This window comes from Lynx canadensis, chromosome B2, assembly GCF_007474595.2.
Source record: "Lynx canadensis isolate LIC74 chromosome B2, mLynCan4.pri.v2, whole genome shotgun sequence".
Taxonomy (NCBI): domain Eukaryota; kingdom Metazoa; phylum Chordata; class Mammalia; order Carnivora; family Felidae; genus Lynx; species Lynx canadensis.
In genome coordinates this window covers 80,603,949-80,616,604 of record NC_044307.1, presented here as the reverse complement: position 1 = coordinate 80,616,604, position 12,656 = coordinate 80,603,949, and the positions used below count along the sequence as shown (strand labels likewise).

At 40.5% G+C, this 12,656-nt stretch overlaps 1 protein-coding gene across 2 annotated transcripts in view; it reads left to right on the top strand.

Annotated features, from left to right (window-relative positions):
- Positions 1-12,656, top strand: part of RRAGD (Ras related GTP binding D) — a 41,967-nt gene that overhangs the window by 18,645 nt on the left and 10,666 nt on the right. For both annotated transcript variants that reach the window (XM_030315963.1, XM_030315964.1), the window contains 3 exons: positions 4,263-4,462; positions 5,924-6,038; positions 7,491-7,633. In XM_030315963.1, coding sequence (XP_030171823.1) covers positions 4,263-4,462; positions 5,924-6,038; positions 7,491-7,633 — 458 coding nt within the window. The remainder of the gene's footprint in view (positions 1-4,262; positions 4,463-5,923; positions 6,039-7,490; positions 7,634-12,656) is intronic.

The window sequence follows — 12,656 nt, the reverse complement described above, 5'->3', positions numbered from 1 at the left end:
CATCTCAGGCATGCCAGTATTAGGAAAGAGTACAGGTAACAGAATTGAGACAATGACACTCTTCAAACTCTCCATGTCCAGGCTCTCTTAGAAAGTGTCCTGGAAGCATAGCTTAGCCTCAGGTTTGTTTTGGTTTGTTTGTTTTTTAATTTTCTTTTTTAATGTTTTTTGTTTATTTTTGAGAGAGAGAGACAGAGAGAGAAGGTGAGAGAGAGCATGTGGGGGAGGGGCAGAGAGAGAGGGAGACACAGAATCAAAAACAGGCTCCAGGCTCAGAGCTGGCAGCACAGAGCCCGATGCAGGGCTCGAACTCATGAACCCCAAGATCATCACCTGAGCTGAAGTCAGACACTTAACAAACTGAGCCACCCAGGTACTCCCCAAGGGCCCTCTTTTGTAGCTGTGGAGGAATAAATGGCAGTAAGTCCTTCAAGAATGCACTAAACCAGCTCTAAGTTCAGGACATGATATTTCCCTGAAACTGGACCAACAATCAGACAGGTGGGTTCAGCACACCTGCCCCTTCCAGGAATGCTGATGGTGTTAGGGAGGAAGGGATGTGGAAACTGTTAGTAACAATGGTTCTGGGCCCATGCTTGGAAAACCATTCTCTGAGAAGACTGCTCATGCCTGAGAGCATCATAAATTCATTCAGGGAGCTAGGTGCCTGTTTAATATAATAATGAAATTTTCAGCTAAGCCTTTTAGTTCCAAGTGATTGCACTGTGTACTAACAGTGTAGCTGTAGGAGTGTGGCCATATGTTAGAAGGGGCTCTTTCTTTATTTTTCGGTGGGGGTGTGCAAGGGAGCGACTTTGCATTCTGGTGCCTGATCTGTGAACAACAGTGCCTCCCTTCCCATGGGCCCATCCGGAAATGCATGCTGTAGACACCTGCATCAGGTCCAGGGCCTGCTGTCAGTTACTGCTTTCCCGGCTGTCCCACTTGTACTGACCCGTTTTCTGGCCCATCTGTGGCCTTGGCAGGAGCCCCTACCTTCCTGCTGAGGTCTGCCAGCACCATAAATTAGGGAGCTTGATCTTAGAAGAGCAGCTGGGTTGTGTGCACGCTGCTGGATGGAGGGCGAGCTCTTGGATGTGTCCCACTCATCTGTCTCTTCTAAGCTCCAGTTTTTCCCACTGCTGTTTCTGGACTTGCTGAACTGGGTAGCAGCAGTAGTAGCCCTACCCTTGGGGAAGTAGATTCCAGTCAGATGACTCATCTTTTCAAGACAGTAGCTTAGTAAGTACTCACTTCAATACCATGTTGTGCTTATGTAGCAATTTGCGTTTATAGAATTCAAATGTCCAGTGCAACTCTATCCTAGGTGTTTGTGATATGGCTATAAGGTGGCTAAAATAGGTTCACTTGCCTGTTTTTAAATTGCAGCTGTAATTTGGTTTTATTTTTTACCTGAACATGAAAAATGGAACTTAAATTTGGGTTGGTAAATATGTGTTTTGTTTTCTTTTTTTCATTTTCCTAGCTGTAGGGCAGAGAAAGGTGTAAGAATGTTTGAGAAATTGGTCCTTTTAGGTTCCACTTTTTAAAATGTAGGAAAAATATTGAGAGCTGTCATTTACTAAAAAGAAGGAATAACTAGAGAAACTGTTTCAGAGTCTAATATATACTTTTCTATTGGAAGCAGACTGTAAAAGCCATGTTTTGGGGAATATTTATAGGATGTGGTTTCAAGCACTGAAAAGAAAAGCAAACTTCAAGGAGTCTTGGCAGCCTGAAGTCACTGCCTTTATTTCTAAGCAGGGCTCTTTTGGTCTGACGCCTCATATTTTTATTTTTTCCTTGTGAATCCCTCACAATGCCAGTATTGCCATATAAAGATATCACCAAGGAGAACATGTGTCCTCACAGAACGTTGTAAAATAAATGAGAATGAAAACATCAAGAGTGATTTCCTGTGAGCTAAATGCATGACACTGCCGGCCCCCCGGCAGAGCCCACAAAATGTACCCCATCTCAGGGCCCCTGTTGGCCCCCTGAAGCCATTTCACATGTGCCTTGAGATCGACCATGGAGTGTTGGCTTCATCTGCATTGGTGATTGTGACCTGCCTGTAATTCCTAGATATAATTTTTTTTAACTTTATTTATTCATTTTGAGACAGAGACAGAGAGAGTGAGTGGGGGAGGGGCAGAGAGGGAGAGAGAGAATCCCAAGCAGGCTCCACGCTGTCAGCACAGTCCCTGATGTGGGGCTCGAACCCACAAACCATGAGATCATGACCTGAGCCAAAACCAAGAGCCGGACGCTTAACCAACTGAGCCACCCAGGCGCCCCCCCTAGATCTAATTTTGGAATAGAAACAAGGCAGTGTATTTTCCCCGAATTTTTATTTGTTGTAGAAGATAGTAACCAACACAGTGGGAAAAATCATCCATAATCCCTCTGCCCTAATAAACCAAGTATGTTCTTCTTTTAAATGTTATTTTTAGTCCTTGTAGGTATGTGCCACTTCATCACTTAGTTGGTAATCAGATCATTTTATATGCCTGGCAGGCAAGTTACAGTAGCAATTTCTAATCTTTTGAGATTGTGATACCCTCTTGACATTGGTTAGTTTTGCTCACCGACAAGGTCGCTTAACTGCTTGACTCCCCTCTTTAGTTAAAGACATAAACAAGAACAATTTTTGAGGTGTAATTGACATACAACAAAATGCATTCATTATGAGTGTACATACAATTCAGTGAGTTTGATGAATGTATATACCTTGTAACCACTTACTTCACAGTCAAGATATGGAATATTTCCACCACCCAAAAAGGTTCCCTTGTGTATTTTCTCAGACAGCCTCCCTCCACATTTCAAGATGATGTAAATGAATTCTGTTCGGTGTTTAGAGATACAGGTGCTTAGAGATACATATGTATATAGTAACGTATAGAGAGATGATTGAGAATAAACACTAAACTCAGGATAGTGGCTACCTCTGGAGTGTGGGAAGGTAGAGTGATGGGGTAGGCTGGGAGGATGGAGAGAGACACATGGGGCTTCAGTGTCTACTGTTTGATTTCTTTCTTTCTTTCTTTCTTTCTTTCTTTCTTTCTTTCTTTCTTTCTAGTTTATATATTTAATCTGTATACCCATTGTGGGGCTTGAACTCATAATCTTGAGATCAAGAGTCACAAACTTGGGGTTCCTGGCTGGCTCACTTGGTACAGCATGCAACTCTTGATCTCAGGGTTGTGAGTTTGAGCCCTGTGTTGGGTGTATAGCTTACTTAAAAAAAAAAAAAACAAGAGTTGCACGCTCCTCCAGCCGAGCCAGCCAGGCACCCCTACTGTTTGATTTCTTAAACAGGGAGATGTGTATGCAGATGTTCATCATATTGTTACAAACGTGTCATTGGTAGGAAGGAGAAAAAAGTAGTATTGTGTTATTTGGGGTCATTACTCTAGATGAGAGGTCAGCAAACGGTTTCTGTAGAGGGCTAGATGGTAAATATTTCAGGCTTTGCAGGCTGTACCATTTCCAAGGAGTTTCCGTACAAGAAAACCAGTCATCTCTAACAATGCAACACAAACGCAGCCATAGACAATATATATAAATGAGTGTGGCTGTGTCCCAGTAAAACTTTACTCGTAAACAACATGCAGTGGGCCCAGTTTGGCCCATGATTTGCTGACCTCTGGTCTAGACTAGTGGCTCCTAAACCTTTCCTCCTGGCTCCTTCCTTATCCTCCCAGCGACCCATATCATGTTTTCACCTTGAACTGTTCATCACAGTTCACCAAGGGAATAAAAAATTGGGGAAGAATAGTATCCCAGGGAAAGTCCTAGGTATGGAGTCGTTTTGAATTCATAAAACTTCAACTCTGATCTTAATGACTGTCATCAAGCTAAATCATAACTGCCTATAGCTGTGTTTTTCCAGCCTTTCTTTTTCATCTCTTCGTTAATGAAACTTAAGTTTTCAAACTTGAATTTCATGAAACTAGTTTTTATTTGGGCTTTTGCAAAATATTTTGGGGGGGTTGTACCCACACGATTTACAGATTAGGAGTGTGTATGAAAGAAAAAAGGTAACTGTGAGATAAGGTGATGGATAGATTAATTAACTTGATTGGGGGGATCGTTTCATGACATATACGTGTATCAAAGCATCACATTGTACACCTTAAATATATGGAGTGTTTATTTGTCAATCAAACTTCAATAAAGCTGGGGGAAAAAAGAGTGTCTGTGGAAGGCAGCTTAGAAAGGTTTGGCCTCCCTTGACAGGAATGTGCCTTTGTTCCCAGGACGATTACATGGAAGCCTTGGCTAGGCTCCACCTCACCGTGACAAGGGCCTACAAAGTGAACACCGACATCAACTTTGAGGTGTTTATTCATAAAGTGGATGGTCTGTCAGATGACCACAAAATTGAAACCCAAAGAGATATTCACCAGAGGGCAAATGATGACCTTGCAGATGCTGGATTAGAAAAAATTCACCTCAGGTGAGAACAGAAATTTCTCAGCGATCACATTAGTTGACAGAAGTTAGCAGGTGTGGAGTCCAAAGTCACAATGAGTGACTTGGCATGGGCAGTAATTTACCTGTTTACCCTATTTTGTGTTATGCACATTAGGACAGTATTTGGGAAAAGCAAACTTTGCATGTGTTAATTCTAATTTTTGGTGATTTTTTTTTTTTTTTTGGTTTTTGTTTAAATGTTTGTTTATTTTTGGGAGAAAGAGCTTGTGTGTGCATGTGCGCACATGCAGAGGAGGGGCAAAGACAGAGGGAGAGAGAGAATCCGAAGCAGGCTCTATGCTATCAACACAGAGCCCAAGGTGGGGATCGAACCCACAAACTGTGAGATCATGACCTAAGTCAAAATCAAGAGTCAGAGGCTTAACCAACTGGGCCACTTATGTGCCTCTTTGTTTTGTTTTTGTTTTTAAAGTTTATTTGTTTATTCATTCATTCATGTATGTATTTATTTTAATTTATTTTTGAAAGACAGAGAGAGAGCAAGCAAGCATGAGCAGGGGAGGGGCAGAGAGAGAGGGAGACACAGAATCTGAAGTAGGCTCCAGGCTCCGAGCTCTCAGCACAGAGCCCGGCGCGGGGCTCAAACCAGCGAACTATGAGATCATGACCTGAGCCGAAGTCGGACACTTAACTGACTGAGCCATCCTGGCGCCGCCCCCCCCCCCCCCAACCTTTGTTTTTGTTTTTTAAGCAAATAGTCAAACCTAATGTTTTTCCCACATGTGAAAAACACTAGATAAAACTCAAGAACATAATCCAGGAAGTTAATCAATGCCGAAGTTTACAGTTTGTGATGAATATGATAGTATCTATATGCACAAGTAAAAGAGAACTCTGAAAACACTTCAAATAGAAGTACAGAGGAAAATCATTTCTCTATTAGTTGTTTTTTAAGATTTTATTTTTAAGTAATTTCTATACCCAATGTGGGGCTCAAACTTAAAACCCCGAGATCAAGAGTCACATCCTCCGCCACCTGGCCAGTCAGGCGCCCCTGTATTAATTTTTTTATGGGGAGGTATATGCATCATTCAATTTGCAAATTGGAAAATGAAAAAATTAGATGCTTCAATACCAATAATGTAGCTGTTACTAACCTAACAGGTGTTTGTAAAGATGATCTGGTGTGGAATCTTGGAGAACTAAGAAAGCTCATACGGGCACATACCACTGCATTTTTAAGCTTTCCAGTCCAACCAGTCAGTAGAAAAATGGGTATAATTCTTGCTTTTTGGGAGTTGGGGAGGAATGCCTTGTTAAGACATGTTCACTTTTTTACTGAGTTCATATTGAATTCTACAGGGGGCTAGAATGTGTGTGTACGGACTTAGATACAGAGGGCTGGGTACTGGTGTCATGACATGGCCTCAGCCATCTATTCCCTAGTCAAAAGGAAAACGTGATGAAATCTTTTCTCTTTCAGCTTCTATTTGACAAGCATATATGATCACTCAATATTTGAAGCTTTTAGCAAAGTGGTTCAGAAACTGATTCCACAGCTCCCCACCCTGGAGAATTTGCTAAACATCTTTATCTCAGTAAGTACATAATTATCATCCTTGTAGAATCATTTGCAGAATTTTAGACTAACATTGCAGTCTTATTTTTAAATTTTTTTTTTCAACGTTTATTTATTTATTTTTGGGACAGAGAGAGACAGAGCATGAACGGGGGAGGGGCAGAGAGAGAGGGAGACACAGAATCGGAAACAGGCTCCAGGCTCTGAGCCATCAGCCCAGAGCCTGACTCGGGGCTCGAACTCACGGACTGCGAGATCGTGACCTGGCTGAAGTCAGACGCTTAACCGACTGTGCCACCCAGGCGCCCCGCAAACAGTCTTATTTTTGAAGTGAAAACAGTCTTATTTTTGCTTGCTCTCACAACATTGCAAGGTCACTGAAATATTACTTTGGAAGATTACTACTAAACAACTGTTTCATAGTCTTTAAAATTTAACTCCCCAAACGATTCCTGTACTTCACTGATACAGTGTTTATTCAAGTTGTAGGCAGTCATTCAGTGTTGACAGAGCCCTACCAGATGTAAGGAACATTAAGGGTGGTTTTGGTGATGGTGTGCCTGGGTGGCTCAGCGGGTTAAGCTTCCGACTTTGGCTCAGGTCTTGATCTCACAGTTCGTAAGTTCGAGCCCCACATCAGGCTCTCCAGATCCCCTGTCCCCTTCTCTCTGTGCCCCCTCCCCTGTGCACACTCTCTCTCACAAAAATAAATAAACATTAGAAAGAAAAGATATATTGTTTTAAATATTTGTGTATGTTTAACACTGTGGATGATGTGCTGGCTGAATGAGTCCTATAAACCGGCAGCTCTAGGCAAGCTCTTCTGTTCAGTTGAGTCAGATGTGATGGCTGTATGCATATTTACTCTGTCACTGTATAGTGGTGAGTTTGTTTAGCTTTTTAAAATTTATTTAAAATATACAGTCAGTAAAATTAGTGTTTTTACTTGCCTTTTCCTAACTGCAGGTACATCTCTAAGAGCCAGGAAACACTGCCCAGTTTGTTTACCTAAAGTAAATAATTTATGAAAAATAAGAATTTTCCATTTCATATGCAAATCCATTATAAAGGTTTATGTGAGGTTTTTAAATTTTTTATTAAAAATTTTTTTGTTTTCTTTTGATGTTTTTATTTATTTTTGAGACCGAGAAAGCACAGGCTGGGGAGGGCCAAAGAGAGAGGGGGACAGGAACTGAAGCAGGCTCTGCACTGACAGCAGAGAGCCCGATGTGGGGCTCAAATGCTTGAGCCGTGAAATCATGACTGGAGCCGAAGTCAGACACTTAGCCTGCTGAGCCACCCAGGTGCCCCTATGTGAAGTTTAAATTGTAATAAAAAAGAACAAAATTTTAGCAAATTAATCTTTGCTCATTTGTATTTTACACTGAGGATGGCATATAATTTTTTTATGAACAATGACATGTTCTGAAATTAGCTGTACCTTTAAGATAGCATCTTCTTTTTGTTTCAGAATTCTGGAATTGAAAAGGCATTTCTCTTTGATGTGGTCAGTAAAATTTATATTGCAACTGATAGTACCCCAGTGGATATGCAAACCTATGAACTCTGCTGTGATATGATCGATGTGGTTATTGACATCTCTTGTATTTATGGGTAAGTAAAATATTCTTTCTTTTTATTATCCTTTTTTTCAATAAAAATTTTTTTTTAATGTGTATTTATTTTTGAGAGAGAGAGAGAGAGAGAGACAGAGCGTGAGTAGGGAGGGTCAGAGGGAGAGGAAGGCACAGAATCCGAAGCAGGCTCCAGGCTCTGAGCTGTCAGCACAGAGCCCGACGCAGGGCTGGAACGCACGAACTGCGAGATCGTGACCTGAGCCGAAGTCAGACGCTTAACTGACTGAGCCACGAAGGCACCCCATTATTTTCCTTTTTTTAAAAATGTTTATTTTTAGGGGCGCCTGGGTGGCGCAGTCGGTTAAGCGTCCGACTTCAGCCAGGTCACGATCTTGCGGTCCGTGAGTTCGAGCCCCGCGTCAGGCTCTGGGCTGATGGCTCAGAGCCTGGAGCCTGTTTCCGATTCTGTGTCTCCCTCTCTCTCTGCCCCTCCCCCGTTCATGCTCTGTCTCTCTCTGTCCCAAAAATAAATAAACGTTGAAAAAAAAAATTAAAAAAAAAATGTTTATTTTTATTTTTGAGAGAGAGATGGGGGAGGGGCAGAGAGAGATGGAGACAGAGGGTCTGAAGTGGGCTCTGTGCTGACAGTAGAGAACCCAATGCAGGGCTGGAACTCATGAACTTGTGAGATTATGACCTGAGCTGAAGTTGGATGCTTAACTGCCTGAGCCACCCAGGTGCCCCTGGGTAGGAAAAATATTCCTAAAGGCTATGATCAAGCCATACTTAAGATTAGAAAATGAAACCTTTCACAACCTTTGTAACATTTGCATTTACTTATTTGATTTTAATACTTTTGTTTTATTTTTTTTTTAATTTTTTTTTCAACGTTTTTTATTTATTTTGGGACAGAGAGAGACAGAGCATGAACGGGGGAGGGGCAGAGAGAGAGGGAGACACAGAATCGGAAACAGGCTCCAGGCTCCGAGCCATCAGCCCAGAGCCTGACGCGGGGCTCGAGCTCACGGACCGCGAGATCGTGACCTGGCTGAAGTCGGACGCTTAACCGACTGCGCCACCCAGGCGCCCCATTAATACTTTTGTTTTAAATAACTGAGATCTATAAATATATCATTTAGCATGCAATAATAAAAAAATTATTGAGTAAATGCCTGGTATTCTGCTAATAAACATATTACGTTATATCATTAATTCCCTGCTATTCCATGGGAATAGGGAAATGGGAATTACTATCCCCATTTCACAGATGGGGAAACTGAGGTTCAGAGTGGTTAAGTTTCTAACCCCTGCTCACACTGTCAATAAAAGATAGGACTAGAATTTGAACTTAAGTCTAACTGATTCCTGGTTCTTCTACTGATCTGTCATCATATCATAATGTCATATACACTTGGGAGAGACTAAGATCCTAGAACTCTGAATACATATCTCTTATTAACAACACTCCTATTACCTTCTTCATTATAGGAAATAACTTCTGGATTCTCTTTAACACACTTTGTCTTCTTTTATGAGCAGCAGAGAATTATAAAACCAAGCAAACAATATTATCTGTTTATTATTATGGTCTTAGATTCTTAGAAAACAGAACTTGCTGTACATTTAGAATAATATAAAGTAAACCAGGAGTGGGGAAAACTGATTGTGGTACCAGACGTAGAAACATTTCTACATGACTTTATATTTCCTGAATGGGTGTCATATACAGTGAATGGATATGAATTAGTTTGTCTGTCTTAAGATATCAAGTTGTTGCCGTTGATTTATATTGGATCTTACATGCTTATCCAATCATTGATGAGGTAAAGCTCGTGTTCATCTTCCTTTTCACTCACCAGCTGTCACCTGCCTCACACAGCCTCCTTCTTCAGCCTTTGTGAGGGTCTCAGTCTTCCCATTTTTCTTTTCCACTATCTGAAAATCCTTTGCCCCCTCAGTTCAGATTCTCTCTGTTATACACACATGCATGCACGGTCCCTTCCATTCTGAAATAGGGAAAGTGATACAAGACTGTAGCGAGGATGAAGTATCATTAGGCTTTACCTGGTAGACCCTGGATAAAGGTAGCTTCCATTATTATTGTTGTTGTTATTGTTATTATTATAATACATTGCCATCTGGCTTTATTTTTTTTTTAAATTTTTTTTTTCAACGTTTATTTATTTTTGGGACAGAGAGAGAGACAGAGTATGAACGGGGGAGGGGCAGAGAGAGAGGGAGACACAGAATCGGAAACAGGCTCCAGGCTCTGAGCCATCAGCCCAGAGCCTGATGCGGGGCTCGAACTCACGGACCGCGAGATCATGACCTGGCTGAAGTCGGACGCTTAACCGACTGCGCCACCCAGGTGCCCCGCCATCTGGCTTTAGAAACAGACCTTATTTCCCAAGTTTATTGCCTTTTTAGTATTATTATTAAACACTGCCATCTGGCTTCAGAAATAGACCTTGTTGCCCAAGATTACTGCTCTACAGCATTCTATTGTTTTTCAGCTACAAGTGGATGACCTTGAAATAGTCATGGAAACTGAATACACCCTGATTACAGTCTAGATTGCTGTGGTAATCAAATACAATAAACACAATTAATCTGGCACATATTTAATGATATGCATAATCATTATTGTGCCATATGGTAATTGGGTGTAAGTGGTAAGCTGTTCATGTAAATGATGTTAATCAGAGTTCCTTTCACCCAGCTAAAACAAACACGAGGCAGGCGGAATTGGGAGGAGTCAGATTGTTTTTCTGAGGTGGAGTGCAGTGTTCCTGAGAACCTGGGTCACAAATCGGGCGTGGGCTCTGGAGTTTCCTTGGTGCTTGTTGGAGCCACAAGGAGCCAGCCCAGTTAACTGGCAGCAGCCAAGGAAGCAGACTGCCAGTTCCCAGCTGCTCCTTGGAGACCAGCAGGGCCAGAGGCAGGTGACCTGGTGCCTCACTTAGTCTGCTCAGGAATCTGCTGAGCTTCTGTTCACCAAATATACACGCACGCACACACACACACACGCACACAGGCATGCACACTTTACAATATGTTACATCGTCCTGTGTTTTCATTGCTTTGTGGCTAGAAACTTGAGTGGTAGAAAATAGATAGCTGTTGCAGTTGTAATGCTTCACCAATTTTTACTTGTTATTTTTTGGATCTTTTTTGTTTTTCCGATTTGTTTAATGTTTATTTTTTTCTGATTATGAATGTAATCCATGTTCATTGTAGAAAATATGTAAAGCATAAGGAATAAAATTAAAATAAAATTAAAATAACCTCATCATCTAGAGACAGTCACTATTAACATTTTCATATATTTTATTCTTATTTCTCTGTGTAATTTTTAGGATGATGTAGTCACTTTGTATATGTTATTTTATATATATATCCTGCTTTGTTCATTTAACATTATCACCTAAGAATTTTCTTGTGTTACTAAGTGCTGTTGGCAAACAGCGCCTGGTGTCTGTTTACTATTATATTTACTTGGAAGTTTTAAATGCAGTTTTCTTCACTGGGTGAAAAAAGTCCAGTGTTTCAGTTTATTGTTCTCATAACATTCCTTATTAGTAAGGGAAATACAGTATAGAAACACAGCAGCTAAAAATGGTACAAAGGAAGTTAAGAATTCTGATAAAGCGTTTTGAACATCAGAGGTCCAACACTTCTTAAAGATTTTCTTTCATGTTTTGGTAGATTACAGTGAGTTGAATCCTTTTTTTAAAAAAAACTACCTTCCACAATTTACTTTTAAGTAGCCATGCATATATGTGCCGGTTTAAAATACTCTCAAAACTAAAAGCTTGCATTTCCTTTGAAATACTCTACAATTCATGCTTCTCATTTAATCTGGTTTGGCACGCTACTTCCTTGTGATATTTATGAGATTTAAAGCATTAACTCTGAAATTACATTAGTTTGAGTCCTGGCTCCACCCCCATCGTCAGCTTTGACCAAATTATCCTATTTCCTCTCAATACCTGGCTTAGAGGATTCTTAGGCCAGACAATAGATAATTCCTGGTAAAAGCTAAGAATGGTGCCTGTCACATAGTAAAAGCTGGCTCTTATAATGCAAAGGGATTGGTTTAGCACCAGCTGAGTTATTATGTTGAATTAATAAGGTCTAGCACAATTCTACTTAATCATTTCTGGTCAATTATTCATTAATTTGGGAAGCAAAAATACATACATGCATGCATACACACACAGTTGCAGAAAAGGTGCAGGGAAGTGCTCTTTTGCCTCTGAGGAAAGAAATCATAACTCTGATTACATTAGTGTCTTCAGAGGGTCCAGTTTTGATCATTCAAGGTGATACTAGTAATAAAAGTTAACACAATAGTTAACATTCATTGTGCATTTTACATGTTTTCAGCACTGTGCTCAGTGCTGTGTATCTATTATTTCATCGCGTTGGGAAACTTTGAGGTAATTTCTGTTAGGATACAGATAAGAAAATTGAGGCTCAAAGAAGCTACTCACATTGCCCCAGTTCCCATAATAAGTGGACTAGGATTCAAACCCAAGTCATCTGTGTCTGCAGGCCACACTTTCTTAAATAGACCAGTATACTTATTTAACGTTTTATTTTGAAAAAATTTCAACCCTACAGAAGATGTGCAAAGATAGTCCAGTGAACTCCTACGTACCCTTCACTGGGATTCACCAATTTTTACCAATTTCCCATATTTGCTCTTTCTTTTTCTAATACAGTTGTTGATTTGTTTTTGCTAAACCATTTGAAAGTGAATTGCAGACATCATGATTCTTTGATCCTACATAATTGGGTGTTTATCTCTCCAAAAACCAGACATTCTTTTATAAGACCACAGTTTATCAAATTAAGCATATTTAGCATGGCTACATTAATACATTATCTAATATATTGTCCATATTCAAATCTTAACCAGTGGTTCCAAATCTGTCTTTTATAGCAATTCTTATCCCTGATTCAGGCTCTAGCCAGTCCTTGGCTGTTGTGTCTCCCTAGGCTTCTGTAATTTGGAACAGTCATTCAGCCCTTCTTGGTCTTTCATCAGACCATGCTTT